The sequence below is a fragment of the Mycteria americana genome, chromosome 1 (assembly GCF_035582795.1).
Source record: "Mycteria americana isolate JAX WOST 10 ecotype Jacksonville Zoo and Gardens chromosome 1, USCA_MyAme_1.0, whole genome shotgun sequence".
In the NCBI taxonomy this organism is placed as follows: Eukaryota; Metazoa; Chordata; class Aves; order Ciconiiformes; family Ciconiidae; genus Mycteria; species Mycteria americana.
Window position 1 is genome coordinate 10,994,660 of NC_134365.1, and position 25,662 is coordinate 11,020,321.

Sequence of the window (25,662 nt, forward strand, 5' to 3'; positions counted from 1 at the left end):
ACTTTGCATGTGATATATTCTCGTTCTTTATTCCTTCTGTTGCCCCTAAAATTGATTGCGCCCAGCTCCCGAGTTTGCATTAGTGTCAGTAACTGACCAGCGAGCTGCTGGTAGCCCTGGGGCCTCAGCTCTCGTCCCGTGCCCAAACCTTGGAGCACTCTGCTGTCACCCCAGGCCTGTGCTCCTACGAGCCACATCGTTAATCTGGAGTCAGAAATACTTCACTCCACACAGTGCAATTACTGTTGTGCCTTTATATATCAAAATTATTAAGAATGGACATTATACTGCACAATTATACAAGGTGAAGCATAACTCAGACAAATTAAGGTCATAGCCATCTGGTCATTAGACAATTGCTGTTGCAGCCAGACAAGCTAAAACAAAGCTCCTACCAAACTGGAGCAAGTCCAAATAAAACACAAGTCCTAAGGCCTATGCTGGCTTAATACAAGGCTTGTGGCCTGTTATTAGTGATGAAAATACAGTATTTACTAGGATACAAGGCTGCAGTAGGAAGTACTTTGTGTGAAGTTTTGTTATGTGACTTCTAACATGGCAATGCTTTGGCGGGGATTCCCTTCTAGTCAATACCATGACTGCAGGCTCTAATCATGGTATTAGTCATATCTAATCTAACTTAGAATGAACATCCACAACCTTACTAGTAATGCAGCCCTTTGGCAAGCTCAGTGCAGATTAAGTGTTTTACTCAGCTTCTCAGGGGTCCATTCTGAGTTCTGTGGTTTTGTGGCTGCTCTTTTATCAGTCGATGCACAAGTTACTTGGATTAAATCCTCCATTTTCTGACCATGTACCTCTTCTCAGCTATTAATATACTTACCATCAAGCAACCTTTTGTTGAAAATGGATGTTATTGATATTAATTGAAAGCAAATAATGAGTCTGACTGAGCTTTGAGACAGAGCCACCCATAATTTTTTTCTTAGTGAGCAGATCAAAAGCACCAAAGACATTCATAGACACTGAAACTGGGTTTTGAAAGGATAGGAGCTAGAATACATAATAATTTTTATTAATGGAGAAAACTCAAAATGAGAAAGAACAGAAATAAAAGTAAATTCCCCCATTCTTGCAGGCATGCTTCCTCCTAGTCTAGCAATCTTCTAGTGGTTTCTGAGTTGGAACAACTCTGTAGAGTCCCTTCTGGCTGTTAAGCCAACTCTTTCTTGCCATCACTTTTGCAGACTGTTGGTGCTTTGGAAATGACCAATCTCCATTCCCTCTAGAAAGATAAACCAAATACAGCCTAGCAGGCAGGATAAGGCTAATGTATTGCCTTAAACCTCTCATACTTCCAAGAACATGGGAAGCAAGCTGAGCCTAGCATCCTTTTAACTCTACACACTTTAAGGCACATATGAAACTTACTTGACCTTATTTCTCTATTAAATGGAAATTGCCATCTACAAAGGGTAAATTCTCCCCACTCATTGCTGGGGCAGTGGGGAGGGCAATTAGACTCCTACCACAGATGCCTCACATAACTGAGTGTAATAAGGAAAGATAAATCAGGGCTTTTGCTCTTCACTTGTTTTCATTTTATTCTGCTTTGATTAATTTGCAGTGCTAAAGTTTTGAGCTCTTTTTCTCTTTATTTTTTTATAAATTATCTCAGAAGCAGAATCCCATTTTATTGAATGTCCAGTTGATTTAAAAAAAAAAAAGTTGAGATTAAAGCTTGTTACAACAAAGTTCAGATACTTGGTGAAACTGGACCAGTTCCAAACAGTGAAAGTTAGCACAGGCCAGTCTTTAAAACTGTAATGTGCTTCAGTGTGATTCAGCATCATCAGCAAGGCTTATTTTTCTTTAGCTAGAGAATAACCTTCTCGGAAAGCTTGTGAGATGAACAACACTAGTCGACAGAGTGTTGAGTAGAAAGATTGGAATTGGGATGTTGATGTTGTGGGGGAGACATCTTTTTTTATACCTTGTCTTTTGCATCTTCACAGTGTACAAGCAGAGGATATAAAAATTTGTGAAGATAATTATCCTGTCCCTGTACTATGGCAAGAGGGATTTGAATGTGCTAGCAATTATCAATACGAAGCTCTCTTTCTTACTTTAATCCAGTAGATAAAGCGAAGTCCCCAGGGGTTGATCCCAAGCAGCTGGCTGCAGAGCTCCAAAAGGTTTCTCTACAGCAGTCGCCTCTGGTTGCTTCCTCAGGAGTGGAAAAGGGATCTCACATTCATTCTGGAACCACTTCTGCCACCTCCAGTGCTGTTCCCAGCCCTGGTCAGCCTGGTTCTCCCTCAGTGAGCAAAAAGCGGCATAGCAACAAGGTAAGAAACTTCTCGGTTATGCAGCAATAACATTTTGATGACAAAGAAACTGCCTATTTATCTTCTTTGGTGCATCAAGAAATCACAGCACATATTGATGAATTAATGTCCATGATAGTGATGAGTATTACTGTTAAGATATAGAATTTGGACACAAGGAAAGGAGATTATGCAATTTATCCAAGATCATAAAAGATTGGACCCTCTCTGAAAGTAGATTTCTCAAACTTAATATTATTGTTTTTAAACAAAATAATTGCCCTTTTCATTCTTCATTGCTGTTGCTTTTTAAGTGCATCCTACATAATGGTGAGGTACTAGCTCCACAGAAGAAGCTGATATTACTAAGACCATAATTTCCCTCTCTGTACTAAGCTACTGTTGGAATTGTTACAAGCTATGAATAGTCATAGCAATATTAAGCATTCCTCTGAAGGCTAAAGAAAGAATGAAAAATAAAGTTACCATCAAAATGTGTTTTGTCACTAGCCAATTCCTGTGAACTTGTTAAGCATAATTTCTCATTTTCTGTGCCACATCCTGTCCATTTCTCAGCTGAACTTCTTTCTCCTTGTGCACCCACCTGCACACCTGGAAAGGGTGGAGTGGGAATTTAGTAACATTTTTTCACAGTTGAAACTGGAAACTAGATCATAAAGTCATCTGTCACTTTTTTTGCATTTTGTGTCAAAAAAAGTTAACACCTGAAGTGAAAATCAGTCCTGTGAAGACTACATTTGCTTAAGCAATTTGCAAGATAGCTAAAGCTGATTGCTATCCTGAATACTCAGCTTCTCCCTGTCTTACTGTTGGAAGCAAAGCATCACATTGCAAACAAGATGCTTTCTAGGTATTGATTTCTCTGTATCTTTATTCCTTCTTGGACTGTCAGGTTCCTACTGCATTATTGTTTGTATTTTTGTGCTGTTGAAGCTATGACTGTGATTTGAACTACAAATGCTTTAGGTACTGTACAAACAAAACCCAGCAAATAGTGCCTGCTCATTTCAGATAGCTCTTCAATACGCTTACATAACTTTCATGTGAGGGGAAACACAAAAATCTCTTTCATCCAGCAGTTTAGCAAAAACTGAAAATATATTTATTGATCAGTTTGTTTTGGATAGTAATTCTGTCTTTCCACAATTCCCATAGACTTTTTATAACCTAATTCAGGTCTATGATGCACAAGTTAAATCTGTATGTCAAGATTTACTGCACCTAACTTCAGGTACCTGGCAGAATTACCTAATTGTCAGGTTAATAGTTGGTTTCATTACACCTTACTTTGGATATTGAAAACATCTACCTATGAACTAGTTTGCCATGTGCTTTATGTATACCAGTGAGAATAATGCACTTCTGAAGTACAATTCATGAGACTGGATGAAACCTGCCATTGAAGTGCATGCACTGCACGGAAAGGAGACACCTGGGCTCTTAGCGCAGATGTCGCTATCTACACTGAAACCCCTTTTATTTGGTTAGATGAATCACACTGCTAAATTCACTGCATAGTGTATTGAGATCCATAAATCCTTGATGTGCAGTGTATCCTGGCGAGGTGCTTCTCTCTGTCCACATGAGAAGACAGGGTTCCCAGCTTTTGCTCTGTAGCAGGTCACCTAAAGTTAGATGCATAAATTTCATTTCCTGCTTCACAGAGGATTTAGTAATCTTTTATGAAAATTCAGCTGCAGGCTTATAAAGATGAAACAAAAAATTATTAAAACTAATGCCTTTATGTAGGGGATGCAAAAGTCAAAAATAATCAGGTAAATGTTTAAAACATTTTTGCTTATTTCTGAAAATCACGTTGAGAGGCATTTCTTTCATAACAACCATAGCTCTTGTTGACTTGTATAGTTTCTGTTCATTGACTGCAGGCCAAGTTTATAACGGTGTTGAGCTCTCTTCTAAGAGAAAGCTACTGCTCATCCTTTCTGGAACGGCTCTTTGCCTTGGGCTAACAGCATTTCTAGGCAGGCTGCAGCCTTGCCAAAGTATCATGACAGACTAAATATCCAAACTGCCTAGATCTTGTTTTTGCTACTGTTCTTATTTTTAGCAAATAAGATTTTTTTTTTAAGCTTTTTGTATAGAATATACACTCCAGAAATGTTGTAGGAGTCTCTTTGATATTCTGCAGTGCCGATTCTCTCATATTTAATGTTTTGCCCCATGACTACAGAGAGTGATAGTGCATAGCATCAGAGCCTGGCATTAACAAGTTTCACATCATGGTAATTACAACCTTCTCCAGCAGGTGTGATGGCATTACAAAGCACAGGCTCTTACACAGGGTGCATGAGTGTGTGCTTGGAGTATCAAAAGAAATTAGAATGAAATTAGATTAGCCATCACAGGAGAGATTTAACCTTTGGGAGCTGTGAGCTGACTATATCCTGTGCAGACCTGTTTCTTTTGTAATGTAAATGCATGATCATTCTATGGTGCAGATTACATCCAGGATATAAATGCCCTATAGAAACATTTAATTGTCTTTGTATCTTGAAGAATGGCTTGTTTTTCAAAATCCTCAGATCCTTTATCTCCTAGAGATGTCAGCAGTGAAATGCTTTTCCTTCTTTTCAAATTAATCCTCACTGAGGGCCTGATAAAGAAAGATACTTATTTGCATCTCTGCCTTTCAGTCCAGATCCAACTTAAAAGTTGGCCCAGCTCTGATCTGGGGGTTGGACCAGATGACCTTGAGAGGTCTCTTTCAGCCTAAATTATTCATGTTTCTTTGAAATATTTGGGTAGCTCTTCATGGTCAGTTTTAAATCAGCTGACATCACAGAGAAAACAAAATATTTAATATGCTGAATCACAGCCTTGTAAATGAATACAGAGATTTGACAATGATATCAAAACATAAAAATGCACATCTATTTTTACAGACAAGTAGATGAAAGCAAAATAACTGCACAGCTAAAGGGAACTCCACTCTAACCACCTTTGGAAGTCCCCACACAAATTCGACATGCCCATTCCCTTTTCTCTGAACTCCTTCTACAGTATTTGTACTAATGCATTCTGTGTTACATGATATTTGAGGTGAACAAACTCATTATTTTTGCTATTCAAACTTCTGAAAAATCAGAGCATTTAGACTATCCGGCAGGGATTTTGTAGCCGCAGCACAGCTAAATCCATGTTATTTTGTAGCATTGTCAGTATTGTCAGTGCTAGTGCAGACTGGGGTCAGAACTATTAAAGCATACAAAAATCCACTTGTAGAGATAAAGTATGAGAAATATAAGCCATTTAAGCCCTACTTTGAAAGTTTGCATGATGCTCAGGTAGGTCTCTGTCTTTGGCAAAAGGAGTGAAATTCTCTTTGAATATTCTTTCAAGGACCAAACAAGTTTTAGGAGTACTTTGCTATCAATCTAAAATATCATTTAAGATTCAGACCATTTTATAAACTATTGATGATCTATTTTAGCTGTTGGAGGAATTACACTTCTTTAAAATCTCTGTAAGGTACCAAGAAAAGCTGATTTAAAAATTTTCCACGAGAATTATTTTTGAGAGGCACATGCATTTCCAGAAAAATGAACATTTTTTTTTCTGAAAAAGTTTATGTTCATAAAGAAACACATCTAGAAGGCAAGGTAAAGCATGTAAAACAAACAAAAAGAAGGCAACACAAGACAGTGAATATAACTATATAACAGGCAGGTTTGGGCTGTTTTACTCCCTTGTTATCTGTTGTGCTAGTGTTTGGCTGGGATTTTTCTGCTTAGTTCTGGTCTGCAGATCTGAGTGATTGAGGGGATGTTTCTTCATTGCAAACCTGAAAAGGGTAGTACATCACCTTAACTTCATGTGCTGGTCCCGGAGAGGTAGGCTTTGCATTGGCCTAATTGGCTGCATTGGCCTAAGTGTTGATCTGCTTGAGGGTAGGCAGGCTCTGCAGAGGGACCTGGACAGGCTGGATCGATGGGCCAAAGTCAACTGTATGGGGTTCAACAAGGCCAAGTGCAAGGTCCTGCACTTGGGTCACAACAACCCCATACAACACTACAGGCTTGGGGAAGAGTGGCTGGAAAGCTTCCCAGCAGAAAAGGACCTGGGGGTGTTGGTTGACAGCCGCCTGAATATGAGCCAGCAGTGTGCCCGGGTGGCCAGGAAAGCCAATGGCAACCTGGCTTGTATCAAAAATAGTGTGGCCAGCAGGACTAGGGAAGTGATTGTGCCCCTGTACCCGGCACTGGTGAGGCCGCACCTCGAATACTGTGTTCAGTTTTGGGCCCCCCACTACAAGAGAGACATTGAGGTGCTGGAGCGTGTCCAGAGAAGGGCAATGAAGCTGGTGAAGGGTCTAGAGCAGAAGTCTGATGAGGAGCGGCTGAGGGAACTGGGGTTGTTTAGCCTGGAGAAAAGGATGCTGAGGGGAGACCTTATTGCTCCCTACAACTACCTGAAAGGAGGTTGTAGAGAGGTGGGGGTCGGTCTCTTCTCCCAGGTAACAAGCCATAGGACGAGAGGAAATGGCCTCAAGTTGCGCCAGGGGAGGTTTAGACTGGATATTAGGAAATTTTACTTCACTGAAAGGGTTTTCAAGCATTGGAAGAGGCTGCCCAGGGAAGTGGTTGAGTCACCATCCCTGGAGGTATTTAAAAGATGTTTGGATGAGGTGCTTAGGGACATGGTATAGTGGTGGTCTTGGTAGTGTTAGGCTTACGGTTGGACTCGATGATCTTAAAGGTCTTTTCCAACCTATACGATTCTGTGATTCTGTGATTCTGTGAATTTAAAACAGTTCATATCCAACATCCTGAGAAAATCTCTAAGGGTTTTTTTGGAGGGTAGGGCAGCACAAAAGAGGCAGATGGGTTTTACGCTTCTCAGAAAGTGAAAGAAATCCTAATTACACACAATAATATGTCAGGCTGCTGGTCACATCTGGAAAAACAGGAAAAGATAACTTCCAGATCCGTCTTCAGAGAACAGTAAGTTTGTCCTTGTTTGGACCCTTTGTTTTCTACTGCATCGACCAAGGAAGCAGATGTGGAGAGAATACAAAAATATTCAAATCCTGCTACTGAACCAGAGAGAGCTTTCTTGCTTGACTGATGGCTTGCAGATTAGAGGTAGGGCCAGGGCACCACTGTTTAACAGAATTTTGAGAGTCCAGGATTTGAAGCAAATGGTGGTATTATTTTCAAACTACTAACAAACATGAGGGAAGAAAAAGGGGGAAAAAAGACACTGAGGATTTTATTGCTTTTGTCAGCAATTTAGAGAAGCTCAGCGATAGAGAATGGAGAGGAAGAGGCAAGATTATACAGCATCGTGAAGGGTACAACAGAAAATTTAAATTTCATGTCATGAAAGTGTGCAGAGGAATTTGAAGATGAAGTGGTGTAGCTGAATTGATTATCAGAAAACACAGAATAAAGCAAAAAATATTACATGAAATGGCTTGCAATTGTGAAATCCACTTATACACAACACTCGGTTTTAGTACCATTCTTTCCACTCTTTGTACCCACTTTCACCTAAACTAAATTTAAGCTGGTGTAACCTTTTCCTTTCAATAGAAATATGGTGGTGTTGTGCTTCATGTGGTATTTGGTTTCTCTTTGCAATATTCACTTTTTTACTGTTTCTTTTCTTTTCTTTTCTTTTCTTTTCTTTTCTTTTCTTTTCTTTTCTTTTCTTTTCTTTTCTTTTCTTTTCTTTTCTTTTCTTTTCTTTTCTTTTCTTTTCTCTCTTTTTATTTTATTTTATTTTATTTTATTTTATTTTATTTTATTTTTCTTTATTGTCTCTCTTTTTTATTCTTTTCTTTATTCTCTTTCTTTTCACACACCTCCCTGTGTGACAAATCTGCTCAGACTGTAAAGACTTTGGAGTTCAATTTGACTGATTCTGTACTTGTATGAAGGCTGATCAAAATGGCTGGGCTGCACTTAAATGCTGTTGAGCATACAAATTGGGGACAATTAAATTATTTTTAAAAATATGTGGCAATACAGCAGTATAAACAACACCTGTTAAAAAAGTTAACTTTCAAAATCTATTATTTCCAATATGCATATGTGTATATTTATGAGTGTGTGCCTATGTATTTATTTATGTATTTTGATCTGGCAGCCCACTGAAACTACGAAGTCTGCTTCCCATCCAATCACTGGAGAAATTCAGGTAAATATGTAGTATTTTCTGTGTAAATTTTTGTTGCTACTGGCTGCAGTTTTCTAATGAGTAAGTTTGCAGAAAATGATCTCCATTAAATGATTTCTTATTCAACTCGAACCCCTTGGAATGTCTCTCATAAGTCAGTGCTAGATTTTCACCTCTGTCTTTAATGTTGGCTTGTGAAATACAAACAGAAGAATAGAAAATGCTACTGTTCCTGAAGGGGCTAAAAAGGTAGTGAAATTTATTCTAATCTTTAATCTTTGGGCACTTATTGTGGTTTACTTCAGAAATTCCCAGACTCTCTACATTTAAGCAAAGGCTGCTGTGGGTTTCTCATAGTGCAGTGGATTAATTTCCATGCAATGCCAAGTTTGTGGTTATCTAGTTTTTTACTCTAGTTTTTAAAAACAAACAAAAACTGGGATCAGCAGAATAAATGAAGCCTAATTTCCTATACATTTCTGTATTTTGTTTCCTTAATTCATCCCTCTCTCCTATAGTAGTACTAAGGGCCTTTCCATAGTATTATAATATCCTTCCCGGGCTTGCGCTCCAGGTAGTCAGAATTTGTGTAATTCCTACTCAATAAGCTGACTATTGCTCAGAATAATATCAGGGGTTCAAATTTCATCCGCTTTTTCCTGACTGGAATAGATCAATTCCTTTTCTTTTTTTTTTTTTTAACCAATACCGACAGATTTTGAAAGCAAAATTTGTTTCAAGATCCAACATAATCATCTAGCATCTCATTCTAGTCAGGAGAGAGAGACAGAAACTTCTAAAATGTGTTTATTTCCACCCAAAGTAAAGGTCTAAAACTCATTTTATTCAAAGGATTTTGGAGAGGTATTGAATCATTTAGGAAATAAAAATAACAAATGATCTTATTGTGTTTTAATGCATTCTCTAGCTTCAAATCAACTATGACAAACACCTTGGCAACCTTATCATCCACATCCTTCAGGCAAGAAACCTTGCTCCCAGAGACAACAATGGCTATTCTGACCCCTTTGTTAAAGTTTATCTTCTTCCAGGGAGAGGGTAAGTGTAGGAGAAATTCTAACCCGAATTTTCTTTTAATTTGGATTTATTACTTGTCACTAGTAAACAGAACTGAGGGTTATTGCTATAGAAAATCCAGGGACAACACCAGGGTAAATGGTGGATTTTTAATAGATAGCCCAAGAATAATAGCCCAATCCTATTCCCAGGAGAATGTGCATACTTTGCTAATGACCTCAGGGACTTCATGATCATTCCTGTAGATTTTTTTTTTTTCATGTTTCCATTTAATAATTCTAATACATGCAAAAATATGTATTAAAAGAACACCAGACTCTACTGAAATGTACTAAAATATATGTAATACTTTCTGTAATATAGAAAGCTACGTGTTAAGGTTAAAATAGAGTTATTGCTTCAGATCAAGACATTCTCAATATGGGACAGTTTTGCAAACATGCAGAATTACAGTATCTGATATAAATTTAAGGTTGCAGTATAATACCAAAAGTGAGAAATACTAGACAGAAAACATTCATTCCATGTGATTTTTTTTATTCCTTTTTTTTAAGAGCTAAGATGTGATTTTAGAAATTCTGGTAATTTCGTATCTACTGACTACACAAATCACTAACCACATTTTCACAGACCATTGCTTTTTTAGACTCTGTAATTACAAATAGCTCATTAGTGTTTCTTTTAAAAGGTATGTTTCTGTATCAGCAATATGATAACTCTTTTTTGTGCCCTAATGTTACAGAATGTCATACGTATGCATAAGTATACATGGTTATAATAATCCTCCTGACTTCAGTGACACAATAATATATCTGAAGCTGATGGGTCAGACCTTAGATTGCAAAGAAAATTCCTGCAAACTTCTCTGCTTGTGTAATCACACTCATCCTAATAGACTCTTAGGCTAGGACCATGCAACTAAAAATCTGTATTTCTGTTCTATTCAAAGTAACAAGAAAGTGAATGCTCAGTTCAGCATTTGACATATGGACAAGCACCGCTAAAAGCACACGAATGGTGCAACTAAAGGCATACATATTCTTTTGTAGTTTGCTAATTCCAACTATACAACATTCAATATTGTTCAGTGGCACTGGGCCCAAAACTATTACTGAATATAATGGGAACAGGTCCTAAATCTTGAGGGTTTTTTTAATGCACCTAAGAGTCTTGTAAAATATTTGTCAAATCAATCTTACTGGGAATTTTGCAGGTACATTCACTGATATAGAAATAAGGCTTTGAACTAGAGAGACGTTCACCCTGCGCAGGTCTAACCCAGATCCAAGTATAGGTTTAAACTTGTGGCCAAGTTATGAAGAATTTGGATTTTAGTTTTGTTTGGGTTCATTATTTTAAAACATGGCAATGTTACAGTTTTGCATGTCACTTGGGGCTTTAGGGAATAATGAAAATGAAGAGCTTCTCAAAAGTGCCAAACTTGTTTCTGAAAGCAGAAGTTTGAATTGCTACTGAATATCTTTGATCTGTAGTTCAGTCCATGCTGGACTTCTTATTCTTCTTAATGCTTCTATTTCCTTTGATTCTGATACTAGAAACTACCCATTATTCACATGTTTTCTTTCATCTGTGTTCTCATTTTCTCTCACACTGCTTCCTCTGTGTTCCTAACTCTGTAAATGCTGGGTATGCAGACAAGTCATGGTTGTCCAAAATGCAAGGTAGAGTGTACTATCTTCCAATTTTATTCTTTCATTTTTGTATGCGTGCATGATATTATGATAAGCCTGTGCATTGAACTATAGATTTCTCTTGAGTTTTGATGACATGCGATTACAGCATGGTTTTGCTGTTCATTCTCTAATGAATCCCATTTTGAGGTCAGAAGGAACTGGAAAAAAGTACTTAATGTTACTCAATGCAATAATATTCTCGGGCCAAACTATGATGACAAACAAAATTTCTTTTGAAGTCTGGAAGAATTTAGTTGAGAGATACCTAAAAATTCATTCTTACTCACTGAAAGTTGCAAAATAATTAACTGTGAACTTGTATCAAGATTTTGAATGGTGTTACTGCCAAGAGAAACAGGCACTGTTTGGAAATGAAGTGGAATATTTTTCTCTCTACACCTTGCACAGTGTATAGACATTAAAGCCAGGCATAATTTTAGATAATTGCCCAGCTGGCTTTAAAGCTGCTTGACCACATAACTGGCTATTTGTGGTAAACAAAGTTGAATTTTTAGTTATTGAAATTACTAGTGCTTTGTTTGTTCTGGAGCTGGAAACATAAGGCAAAACTCCATTCTCAAGATACGCTGATATCAGCCCAGGCTAAGTATATAATAATAGTAATTCAGCCCTAATTCTAAATTTGTTTAAAAGTAGAAAAAGTCCAAAAAAGTTGACCAAAAAAGTCAACAGATGAATTTTAATAAACAGATCTTCTTTATCATCAGCCTGTTTCTTCATTAATAAAATTATTTAACTAATGTGTTTAAATGCCACATTTTATATGCAGTTATTCTATTATACTTTTTTCATTGTACTTTCGGTTGTATTCTGTATTAATATACTATAATTACGGAAGTGTAGAGAAACGATAAAGAAAAGAGTAATGTGGTTTGTATCTTTTCACACAGCATACTCCGTGAATTTCAAGTGCAAATTATTTCATACTAGGTATAGATTGGTTTAATGAATGCATTTTATTAAAGCATCTCCATCTGTTAATCACAATTGTTGGGGGGAAGGTGCATCAGTGATATGAACTTAATGTATTTGCCATATCCTTCCCTTCAGAGGTCTAGAAACCTTCAGCAGTCATGCAGCTCAGCCTGGGTCTGCACCTCCTTAGAAGTGGTCAAGGTCTCCTGCTTCCCCCTGCAACAGATGCAGACCATAGATTACATGAATGTGGGCTAACGCCACCCTTGCCAGTTTAGATCCAGATAGTCTATGGACTTCAATGGAAATACTCCAGAGTTACCATGTTAACAACACAGTTATCTTTTGTCACTGCCAGCTCTGAAACTCAACACTGCATGAATCACCCTCTCACATATTTCTGGAAAGAGTCAGAAACTTTGAAAAGGTGATGAAGTTGTAATACTGCAAAAGGAAATCCAGGAAAGGAAAGGGAATGTCTTGCTGTCATTTTCATGGTTGAGTGCACAAAGGATCCTTTCCTACTTTCTTCAAAAAGATGAAAGTATATCAGTTCCTCAAAACCAGTAGATCATATGACATTTAGACAGGCCCAAGCTGTATAATACTATCCTGGCTTAGTTAAGGTAAGAAGTACGTGGGTTATTCTGGGTGTAGGAGGAGTCTGGGTAAATTAATATTTCATTAATAGTTGATCAGAATAGACAATTTGAGGAGTACTGTGAGACCAGAGAGAGAGATGCTGCCAGCCCAGCTGTCACTTGCCTGTGTCCCATGTCCCCTTATGGGTCAGTCAATTCTCATTAATACTTTGCGTGATGGGGATGCTTTTCTCAGATCAGAAAGTGGGAAAAGAAGGCTACTGAGATGCTTACAAATTTAAGTGCATTACTGAATAGGATTTGCCATCAAAATCTAGTTTCCAAAAGGATTCAGATTTTGTATTTCAGCTTTCCTTCCAAGATATGCAATGAAATAACTTTGTGTGAGTTTCTTTTTCATATGCTCTTGGTGCCGCTAGATTTTAATTCATCCTTTTTCTTCCTGACATACAAGAAAAAAGAAACCTCCTTTTTTTTTTCAAAAATACACCATTGTATGCTGTGGCTGAGAGATCAGATTGAACTGTGGAGAGCTGCTGCTTTCTTCTCATAAGCAGAGGTGGACAGATACTTTATTCCATGGGTCCCAATGCTCTTCACATTTTTCAATAAACTGGAAGACAGTGGATAACATGTTTTGCAAGAAAATAAATAGTACTACATAGAATGACTAGAGAAAAACATAAGAGCAAAAATAACTGCAAGTCCCTTTCATTAAAAGATATCAGTCTATTAGGCAGCTTGGATATGGCCACCCCCTTTTGGAGAATAAGGCCAATACACACTCCAGAATAATTAGAGGGGAAGATTGCCTAGTAGAATTGAGTCTGTAGAGTGAAACTGCTGGTGCTGAAGACCCAACATTGACATATATGTGTCAGTAAAACACATGCATCTTTCACATAACCTTAATTCAGACCTGCTCCAATCTAGTACCATGCATGGTACACCATTAGTGACTAGCTGATTAAATGAGCCCCTGGAGTGCATCTTCTGAGTTAATCTCATATGAAAGGAATCTAGTTCATTAGCTCTGAGACCATGGCACAGTGTGAACCAAAAGACAATTCAATCAAAAGTCAGAAGTGAGAATGAGCAGAACAGCACACTACCAAAAATTAATGTAGGGGAACCATAAGGGAGTTTAATAGGGCAGATACAGGTCATTCTGTGGCATTTGGCCTTAGCGCTGGAGAACAGTCCTGGACACATTTAGTTTAGTAATAGATATAGCACATAGGTCCTTTAATGTATGGGAGGTTTGAACAGAAAACAAAAGGCAGTTGACTTGCAGACTGGCAAAAAGAGGTTCTTTACCTTATGCCTTGTTGGGTTTTCAAAGTATTAAAAGCTTCTCGTGTTCTCTTACCTATCTCTTTTGAGATGTCCATTAAAAATTATATTAAATTAAAATTGGAATGGAAGCAAATCTGACATCAAAGCTCACAGAGCTATATGAATCCATATTCTGTTAAAGGTTAATGTATTGCTTTCTCCATACTCAGGAAATGCAAAGTGCAATAGAAAGCACTACTGATTCTTTTTAAAAACAGATTATGCAGTCAAACTTTTTATTCTTGGCTATTGATAAAAACAATCATGAGCTTGATGCACTTTTATGTTTGTTTCCAGTACAGTTAGAGGTATAGGCAGAGAACAGGATCAATAAGAGATTAGTGTTTCTATCATTAACAGGATATTAGTTACCCCATGGCATTCATTAAACATTCTTGTGAGATGGGACTCCTGTAATTAGAGACTGTAACCTATAAATATAATGGATTCATGCTACTTTAAAGTGCTAATAGGAGGATGGTCTTGGAAAAGAAATCAATGCATTATCACTTCAATTTATAATCAGAGCCCCAACACCTACAATGAGAGGACAAAGCATATGTACATGTGCTGACTGATGCTTTATGTTGAAACGGTTGTAGGCAGAGCTAGCCTGCTGAAGAGTCAGAAGAAGATGTTTTAAAAGACCATGTCAGGAAAGCATGCTAATGAAAAAAACCCAAAGGCTGTCATTGTCCTCTTGTAACCCTGAGTTGTTGCAGAAATGAGGGATGCAGTTCTTTTCTTCTTCTGGCTTTTGGTTTGTGGGTGTTTTTATGCATTAGAACTGAAAGAAACAAAAGATCGCTAATGTAAATGTTTCCTTCCTTTGTTCAAATTCAGTGCTGAGTACAAGCGGAGAACTAAGTACATACAGAAAAGCTTGAATCCTGAGTGGAATCAGACGGTCATTTATAAAAATATCTCCATGGAGCAGGTGCGTGACTGGTAGTACTGTGCAGTGCAATTTGCTGCTTTATTATTTGTATGGTCTGCAGTGCTTACTGTGAAGGGAGCAGTGCTACTGGCAATTCTGTGAACCCCTGTAAAATCTCGCCAAATTCAGGGGAAATTTGGAACTATTTCCTTGCCTCTGATAGAGCTTACTATATCAATACTCTTTGCTTGTCCCTTCTACTCATAAAAATGGTAATTTGTGGGTATTACACTCATAACCATGTCATAAGTACAGATGTGGCAATTTAAAAAATGATAGTGGAATACAGGGAAGGAATAAATTAAGCCATAAGTTTCTGAAGTAGATGCAGAAATCACTGTCACTCTTTGTTCCAAAAGCCATGGAACCTCACACAAAACACAGGTCCTACCATTTGCTTTTTCAAATATATTTATAAAATGTGGAAATACATTTTTAGATTTAGCAGCAATGTACAGCAATGGGGCTTTAAATATGAATCGTCTGAAAAAAATTTAGAAGATACTTAATTTCCTTGTTATAGAAAGATTTAACTCACATCTGGGAAAGAGGTCTGTGGAAGTCTTCTCTTTTTCTTGGTGGCTTCCTAACTCTATAGGGTTAACTGAGGCAGTATGTAGCAACTGAGTCCTCTTTTTCTCCATGTCCCTTTTTAAAGGGACTTTTTACCATTTGAAAAAGGCATAATGAGCAAAATGATGATCAGTTCATGTGTTTAAATTATGAAGTATATTTTATAGAATAATGGATCTGTACACGGTCCCAAATCTTTTTGCCTTTCTTAGTGTTTTGTTCTTGGTACTTTCAAGTCCATTTTTCAAGGCCACCTAATCTTTCAATACTTCTTAAAAAAGCCCAGAATAATCAGACTCCTTTGTGAACAGATTTCCCAATGCTTTTAATATACTTCTCCAACATGACACCAAGACCTCAATATTATCTTCCTAACTTAAAATTTGGTTATTCATTCATCTTGTTCATTGAGAGAAACACACATTAAGATACTCATTTTTGCACGGAGAAAAACCCTTCCCACAGAGGGGCTTACATGGTTGCTCATGCAATCTACATATCTGAACTTAACAGGCAGTAGCTCAGATTTATTTCAGAGCTACCCTGTTGTATGTAGTGGTTATGGTTTGCTGGGTTTTACATGCTGTTTTGTGTAGGCTTGCATAAATGGTAGCTCATTGACAGTGCAAACATCAGAAAAAAACCCTGTGATGTTTGTCTAGCTGCAATATAAACCCTGGGGCTTCTGGGTTTTGTGGAAAGGTTTAGTAAGTCTTAGCAATATTTCCAAACTGAGCTTTCAATTTAAGAAAGGCTCTTCAGTTTACTTAATTTGTTTTCAGGTTCTGCTGTGATTAAGAGTGCTTGGGTGTTGGACGTTCAATGGCTGTTTGGTGATTTTAAATTGGATAATGATCTTAGTCTAGGACTTTTTGGACATAGATTTTTATGTCAGAAAATCTGGTATCTGATGTCATTTTTTTCACCATTATTTGATGAAATTTGCCTTTAGGTCGCATATTAAATTCCTTGAACCTTTGCTTTCTATTTGCAAATCTCCTCCTTTTCCCTTCTTCTGAGACTGTTATGCAGTGCTTATCATTATAAGTATGTAAGCTTCATCTGAGCACCACATATGTTGTATATTTTGTCCTCTTGTCACATAGAAGTGTGTGCAGGGAATAGCGTTTCCTTCCACACCTTTCCATGGCTTGTATCTAGTGGTAAGATACTAGTGTGAGTGATTCTTCTCCTATAAAATTCAGTGCCCTGACTTAGAGAGTATACAGTAAAGCACATTTCTAAATCACCAAATAATTCCATGTTGATGATAAGTACCCTCTACAGTTTGAAGAACTATCGGCATGCAATAGTATATTGTTTGCACTTATAACCCTCATGAATGGATATTTCAAAATAGTTAGGAATATGAAGAGAAGTGCAAGACAATAAACATGATTGATAGACTGGGAATGAATGTTCTGATCACCAAACAAGCAAAACTGCATTGTACACTAAGTTATACAGAGTTAGCAGTCATACCCTAACATAAATTCATGAATCTTTGTAAATATTATTTCCTCAAAGAAGCATTTCCTTTCCATCCATCAAAGCACGGGTTGCTTGCTGAAAGCAAATAAGTATTATTAAATATTTCCTAATATAGTCCTTTTAACGTCACTGTCTAGACTTTAGCTGGTTGTACAATTTTTCATTTTCCTTTTCTCTTTCATAACCTAGCTGAAATTAAAGTGAAAATAATTATGGGAAATAGATCACTCTTTGAAATGAAACAGACTTTTTCAAGGTCGGAATGATTAGTTTTATCATGTAGAAAATTCTGCTTTGACAGTTGGAGAAAAAATAAATTAAACTGTGAATATTTAGTAATTTAAGTTTTTTATTAAGTAATAAAGTGGAGATAATAAAGTGGAGTTTGAGAAGAAGGCCGAGTACACACATTACAAATATTGTATAATAATTGCTAACTCAAGTCAAATACCTACTCAGAGCATGAAAGCAAGCATTACAATGATTTAAGGAGAAGATGGTAAAAGATGTAAGTTCTGTTGCTGGTCAGGCCGTTGGTATAATGTATGACCACAATATAAGGTGTGGCTTTGTTTGCCTCAATTTCTTACTTGTCAGAAAGCAGATAAAGGTATTTCCTTAAATGATGGCTATAATTCATTAAAACAAACAGCTCTCACTATAGCTCATGTCCTTAAATTGAAGGTAATATATTTAGAAAGAGTGATATTTTCAAAATCCTTGAGTGATGCAGGAGCTTATGTCTTATTTCCAAGAGTAAGAAAAGTTTTCTTATGAATCAGCAAGGTGTTGGTACCTAAATCTCACTTAGTATCTTGGACAAGAGAAAGTAAGTTTCTGAGTGATCTAGGAAAAGTCTTTTTGTCCTCCCATGTACTGAAATACAGCAATATAGAGGAGTACAATAAAATGTTAAATATTAATGTAAACACAAATAAATATAATGCATGACCTAATACAACACCTTCATTTCTATTCATCAAGTATCCTAACTGAGACTGAAATCTTTTATATTATTTCTGAAGTAGTTATAGGAATTTACTTTCAGCATAGGAGAAAAACAAACTGCATTAAAATTATTTCTTTCCTCTAGTCATGAATTGTATGAGATTTTCAAGGAATATGTATTAAATATTTCAAGCAACGCATATTTAGTTACACAGACCCGCATTATCCATAACAACACCCAGTGCTCTTCAAACATTTAAAACAAGAAACAGACACTTCTGTAGGTGTGGTGTTGATTACGTCTCCCATAAGGTAAAATATTATTCACATTGGCTGTTTCTGCATATTCTTTGATTTTCTTTAAATGACGGTTATCCACAGCAGCCTAAAGCTAACTGGAGTTCACGTGCAGTAATATGCTTTTAGGTGGGTTTTTATGTTTTAATTTGTATTTATTTTGTTATTTTTAATTTTTCTACAAGGCAAAGTCTGAAATTAGTTGTGGCTTAGTAACACTTTTTTCAAAATATGCTTGGAAGAAGAGGTTCACAACATGCGTAAACTGCTTTCCTTCTTTTAGGGACACTTTCTCATTTTCCTATTGATACATTGTCCACTTCAGTATTGCTGTCAGTTAAATTAATGATGGGGATCTGAAATTCTGACTTCATGACCTAAAACTGAATGAAGTTAGGCAGAACCCTACTTTGCTGTGATAGTATAATGGCTGCTTTTAAAATCACTGGCCATCAAGTGTTCTTTGCCTTCAATAGTGGTACATATATATCTTCAGAAAAGCAAATTTTCCTCCTCTTTGAAACTCACTTCATGCACTCTGCCTAATAAAGTTCTTTTGATGGTTTTTCATTGTCATAATATTTTATAGAAGCTTTATTAAACTAAGAGGCTTAAAACAGATATCTCAAAGAAATGTAGAGTACTGTAAGTTTTCAGCACAGTTTTATTATCATACAAATGCAAAGAAGCTAGCAAAGTAAGGTTGCAGTTACTTGAAAATCTTCTCTATTTTCCCCTTTCCACCAAAAATCCTTCAAATTTTCAGGTTTTTTTTCCTTTTCTGGATCTATACATTCTTCTCTCTGTCCTTGCACAGTCATCACTTGAAACAAGAAGAAAACATGTCCTCCTAAAATAGCAACAATTGAGACAATACATTTCTGAAAAGTATTTATGCTATTCCTCTTTTTTAAAGGGTAAAAGTAAATATACTTAATATAACATCTAGCAGGAAATTATATCATCCAGGAAGCTAAAAGCAGCATGGACCAGTGGCTGCTCAACTCATCTTTTCGGGTTATTTTTCACATGGCATTTTTGATACTGTCTTGTAACAGTAAAGAAAAGGAATTTTATTCAGTCAAGGAAATAGCTTTACAAATATTCTGTAAGGGATGTTCAAAAGAGAATCTTTTTGTTCAACTTTTTCCTTAATTTTTGCAGGATATTTTTAAAAAGAATGTTTAAGAAGAATGTTGCCTAATTCTGTAGGAATAAAACAAAGAAAGATTAAAGAATTGCTCTCAAATATTTACATTTTTTTTTTAATCTTAGCTTGCAAGTCATGTTGTTGCCTGCTTAAAGAGTACATTGTTGAAGCTAAAAATAGTACAGTTCCCCTCTGTGTGGGTTTTCCAGGATATGCTGATTTAAACTTGAGTTTCAAAGACACTGGCTTTGCATAGTTGCTCATTTTTCTGAAGTTAGCTGGGAGCAGAAGTTATTCCGAATACATCATAATGAGATGAAATTATCATTTAAAGGCAACTTAAAGTTCTTAAGAACTGTCTGACTCTGTGTTGCATTAAACCAAGGGGCAGTGGAGGTAAACAGCAAACAGTGCTTTTCTTGAAAGGATATATAATATGTACAGTAAATGGTATAGCTTATGATTTTGAACAATGACTTCATCCTTTGTTGTCCCTTTGTCCCAAGCAGCCAATTAATAGTCAAAGCAGTGAGTGACACATTGCTTCTGTTAGGATGATGACCTCTATTATCATATAAGATTTCTGGTTCTGACCTCTTTTATTCAAGTATGTGAACAGCGTCCTGTTTTCCTTAGTAACGCCCGGAAGTATGCAAAAAATTATTCACTTACAACTTCTCAGCCTGACTTTGCAGACATCCCATACCCCCAGAATTCTGTCCTTCTCTCTTTCAAGCCACATGAATTTATTACTGCCTCTCCAGCCACCTGCTAGCCTTTTACTCCAGCATACAACACCAGTAATCAATCCTCTCCCCACCTGTCCCCACAGGCCCCTGGAGTGACAGTCAAGTCAATCTTTCCAATCAGGTCAACTGCTTTGGTCAACAGCTTCTCTGTCGTGCTCTATCTTGTCGTATAAAAAGACTTACTTTTTTCTTACTGTAGCCCGTAGGAAGAGTGCTGACACAGCTATCATGCTTAACAAGATCTGCAGATAATGGGTTTTGATGGCTGTCGTTAATACCTAACAGTACAATTTGTCCTGCATGTCTGGATCACTTGCAGAGTCCCATTGACTACACTGAATTGCAGGGGTATTAAAGCCTGGTCTTCACAGGTGAGATTGTGTAAATAGGGTGTTTTAAATAATACATTTGAAATTCACACTCAAATGCACTTTAGGTAAATGTCTGAGTTCAGACAACTCAGATCTGACAATGAGAAAAGCTGCAGAAATACAAAAATGGGGTTTTAAAAATCAGTTTGGCTCTTGCAGTGGATATGCATTCTGTCAAAAACAACTTGTGGAATTTCCTAAGATAGGGCCAAGCACAAGCCCATTTGTCTTGATAACAAATAATAGCCCCAAATTATTTTTCTGAGATCAAGGTTGATGGGAGGACAAAAGCTGCCTAGCTGTCACTATGAAAAAGGGTACAAGGAGGAAATACTGAATAGAAACCACCATAAAGACTGGATCTGAAGTTTTTGATGGCAATAGGGTTAATTATCCTTTGACTTAAATTGCAGCTGAAAAAGAAAACACTGGAAGTGACTGTCTGGGATTATGATAGATTTTCCTCGAATGACTTCCTTGGTGAAGTGAGTATCTTATTTCCTCCTCTCTAACCCTGACTAGTTAGAAAGCTGATTAACTGCACGCTGGTATTTGGAGACTGTTTGCTTCCAAGGTATGGTACGTGTTGAGTAAAACCTTTGTTACATCACAGTTTTACTGCTGACTTCATAACAAATGATCATGAATTCTTTCATTTACACATGAAAGATGCCTTCCCTTTATCTTGATAAATTGTGGGCAAGTTCATTTAGGAATCAACACAATGTTACTTCACTGAAAATTAAGAATTTTTTCAGCCTGAGATAGTAACAGCCTTCACAGTGACTGAATGGGGAATTCTTGTTATGACTGATAAGCTGTCTGCCTTGTTTTTAACATCACATGGGAAGGCTGAGGAGGTATCAGTCTTTGTAAATGATTAAAGGATTAAATTGTGCTATCGAGCCATAATTTAGCACGTGCACAAGTATGTGTGAGTAATTTTGTCTTGCTGATCAAGGTCTCATTTTTAACACTACAACATAGTAATATCATTACCAAAGTATGACTGAAGGCAAAATTTTGTAATTAATAATAAATGAGATGAGTGATCATGGGAAGAAGTATGCTTTCTCTTTTAAAAGCGAATAAACAAACATATGCATGTATAATACAGAATTACCAGCAATAACTATGATGTAAAAAAAGTAATTAAAAGTGTTATTACAAAAAGGATTATAATTAGAAACAGAAGCCCAGGAAAATTAATCATTCATATACAGAGTAACTCAGAGCATCTCTGCTCATTCTGCATTTGAATTTCGCAGAAAAGGCACTCAGTTCAGCTCCAGTTCCCCTTGTGTAACTACAAAACTGAGCAATCAGTGTCACTATTTGAACAATTACTAAAATAAATGTCTAGGAAGCAGCTACATGATTACTTATTTCCTGCATACTGCATCAGTATTCTTGTTGAGTTCAGCACGTTTGTCCAAATGCAGGGCTTTACTGAATATTTACATCATTGTTATTTATGACATTTAGAAAATGGAAGCTCCGGCAGCTGCTTTTACAGGAAGATTTAAACTTTTGCCTTCAAATATTTTCAATGTCTAGAATTATTTTATTTATTAAATTATTCAGACTTAAATATGAAAACAGTTCTTCATGGAAAAAGGAATGGAAAAGGCTATCCAGTCTATTTCAGGACCAGGATGTCCAGAGGAATCCTGCACCATAACATCAAATATGGGATATCCAAACTGTGCCTTAAGGACTTGCTTGAGTAGGGCCAGCACCACTTGCGTGTCCCAGATGGCAAGTGGCACATCATGGTTCACATCCATGGAATGTGAGCCCACTTCTCCTGCAAAGCAGAGCCCCTAGCCTATATTGCCTATTGGGAACAATCCTCAGCCATGCTGTCCTCCAAGTCATTCCCAAAGCCATGACCAAAAACCACACCAGGGAGCATGGTAAATAGTTAATCTGTTCGGATTAAGTATAAACCTAACCAGACAGACCAAGCCAGGTAATACGCACCTATGAAGCTGAAAGAAAAAAGGAAAGAAAAAAGGCTTTTAGCCTTCTATAAAAACTCAGTTGTGAAGAGACTTCCCCATCCCTAAACTTGAAGAGGCTTTCTTTTATTCGAGGTCTTGTAGTAAACTGACAAAGACATCGTTCCCTGAGGTAATTGCACACTTTACTTGTCTAGCACTTCTAAAACTTCCCTACCTGACATTAGTTTTAACCCTCTCACCTTAGAGCCAAATGCAAGGCTGTTTTTGTCCTTTCCTTCATTCAAGACTCTGTGATGACTCTTTAGTACTTTACATCTCTTGGCCCTCTCAGCTACAAGACCATTAAGGGAGGAAGGGTCCTTATTGGTCCCAATGCTCATTTTTTTTACTTTTTTTTTTTTTCTAAAGAAATTTCACAAAATTCCCGCTAGCAATGCAGGTGGCCCAGACTTTAGCTACAATGTTGTTGTTTTTATTTAGCCAAGTTGCTAATTTCATTTCCACATTGCCATTGCATCTCCCTTTTTTTTTTTCCGGTGAAGTTTAGAGGCCTAAATGGCCTATTGAATTCTGTTACTTTAGTGAAGTGCAAAGGTATCCCTATTCTTTGCTTTTTGTTACAAATTCTGTATAAGTGAATTTTTGAAAAGGATCAACAAGCACCGGTCTCATATTATTGAAGACCTTATGAAAAACAAATAGGAAATTATTTGCCCTTTTACTAACACTGACAAAAAGGAGAAAATAATACTGCCCGATACTTCCATTAGGTTATGTCTATACGGAGGCAGAATGGCTAGATGTCTTTTTAGTCTAGCTTTCAAGCTAGTGCTCACAAGCTACCCTTTAAACTATCTAGCCGTCTTGGTATGGAGCTATGTCTAAGCTCATAGTCCTTACTGAGGTCCTGTTGAAAAGACATCATCAATATGCTAACAAATGTGGGTTAGGGATCACAGCTGGCTTATATCAGGTGGGGTCAGAGCATGGGCAAAGATTCCTGAATCTGTCAGCACACAGCCTTATACACTTAACTTCTTACATTGATTGCAACTTCTGGTAGCACAACTGTAGACTCTTCTGCACACAATCATTAATAGATCAGATACAGACCATGTATTGTACTTTGATTTATTTATAGGTATTGATTGAGTTATCCAGCATCTCTCAGCTTGACAACACTCCTCGGTGGTACCCTCTGAAAGAACAGAGTGAAAACATTGATCATGGGAAATCTCATTCTGGACAGAGTAGCCAGCAATCTCCCAAACCATCTGTCATCAAGAGCAGAAGTCATGGAATTTTCCCGGACCCCTCCAAGGGTAGGAATGACTTGGTGCACCTGATATGAGATGTTTTCCCAGATGATGGGAAAACCTTTGCTATGTGGAAGTTCTAATAGAAAAATAGTTACTGCTATGAAGTTTGTATACACTTTTATTAAAAATGTATTTATCTCTGTGATTAATTCATTGGAGGCAAGGCTTAATTTGGCTCGATCAGTGCCAGACAGCTTACTGAGTAATTGTGTCCTTAAAACATCATCTTACAAGCTCTATATGCTTCGCGTACCTACTGTAGATTCTGTGCCGTTTCCATTTTTTCTGGTAGCCTTGGACAAATTCAGTACATATTTATCTTTCTATTTTTCATGTTCCTTAAATATTCTGTGGCATTTTATCTTCTAGAAATGTCACATTAATATTTTATAGAATAACAATTATGCTATAGTAATGCATATGCATTTCCAGTCAATGATAATGGGCTGTAGCATATCTCAATTGTATTGGAAATTGGTGGAGCTGATATAGTGGAATTATACTAGTGTTTACAAAAGCAGAATTGATCTCAGTGTCTCCTGCTCCAAGAAATTTGTCTCTACCTTTATTTTTATACTAAGTAGTCGGTGGCCAGTTGCTCACTTAAAACCCAGTGTATGTCATATCAAAGGAAAAGCCATCCCAAATAGCATCTAGATAAGAGACTCAGAGTGATGACTCTGCTCCATCTCCTCTCTATTCCTCTGTGTAATGTTTTGCTAGGGATCGGTGTCTATACAAGATCCATATCTAAATTAGAGGTTATTATAGAAGCTATTGTAAGTTAGGCTATGGTTTTGACGGACGCATTCATCAGAATAAAACTGCTTGCATGATCTAAGTATTCGGTACCGAGGCAAGTGATGCTAGTTAGTCTTTACATACTAGAGAAGTAGAAAGTGGAAAACAGATTAGTCTTTAGGCTACCCTGTCATTCCACCAGTGTGAAGCAGCACAGAAGGCATAATTCACAGGTGATAGAAACCTAATAGTAAATTAATTATTCCCTGGGCGAGGGAACAGTGGGGAAGTAGAAAATGGTGCTTTATAAGAGTTTCCTAATGATGATATATCCCGAGACTTTGAATGGCATTGCACAGCTTAATCTTTATTCCTTGTTCTGGAATGTGGCTAGAAAGGCCAGTCAAGAGAAAGAAAATGAAATTGTTTTTTTGTTTTTAATAAATGCAACAGTTGTGCTTCTTCGTTTTCTTGGTAGACATGCAGGTGCCCACCATTGAGAAATCCCACAGCAGTCCAGGGAGCTCCAAATCTTCCTCTGAAGGACATCTACGCTCTCACGGTCCGTCTCGCAGCCAAAGCAAAACCAGTGTCACTCAAACTCACCTTGAAGATGCTGGGGCAGCCATCGCCGCTGCTGAAGCAGCTGTCCAACAGCTTCGCCTTCAACCAAGTAAAAGACGCAAATAAATTCCTCAGCATGGCAGCTTAATGTTCATCTGTTGCCTTTTTCCCTGCTGTCCTTCCCTTTTTGGCTATTTTTTTCTGTTCTTGGCACACTGTGCTCACTCTGTTCAATGTCTTTCTTTGTGTGCCTGTGTGTGAATACATATAATTACAATATACTCGTGTATTTAGAAGTCTTTTATTTATTTATTTATTTTAATTTATATAGACTGCAGTGAAACTGGCTGTTTCTCCATCAGTCCCTTCACTCATGGTCCATGATGTTCCATGGTTGTGCATGACTCGCAGAGAATTCCATTGTGTGGTGGTGTTTTGATGTCACTAAATAAGTACCAATGAAATAATCAAAACCTGCAGAGATGCAGCTGCCAGTTCTTCAAGTT

The 25,662-nt window shown here is 37.1% G+C and overlaps 1 protein-coding gene across 1 annotated transcript in view; it reads left to right on the plus strand.

Annotated features, from left to right (window-relative positions):
- Positions 1-25,662, plus strand: part of PCLO (piccolo presynaptic cytomatrix protein) — a 389,706-nt gene that overhangs the window by 301,960 nt on the left and 62,084 nt on the right. The window contains exons 14-21 of the mRNA XM_075491522.1: positions 2,098-2,309; positions 8,418-8,468; positions 9,376-9,506; positions 11,141-11,167; positions 14,896-14,989; positions 20,982-21,053; positions 23,674-23,854; positions 25,071-25,265. Coding sequence (XP_075347637.1) covers positions 2,098-2,309; positions 8,418-8,468; positions 9,376-9,506; positions 11,141-11,167; positions 14,896-14,989; positions 20,982-21,053; positions 23,674-23,854; positions 25,071-25,265 — 963 coding nt within the window. The remainder of the gene's footprint in view (positions 1-2,097; positions 2,310-8,417; positions 8,469-9,375; positions 9,507-11,140; positions 11,168-14,895; positions 14,990-20,981; positions 21,054-23,673; positions 23,855-25,070; positions 25,266-25,662) is intronic.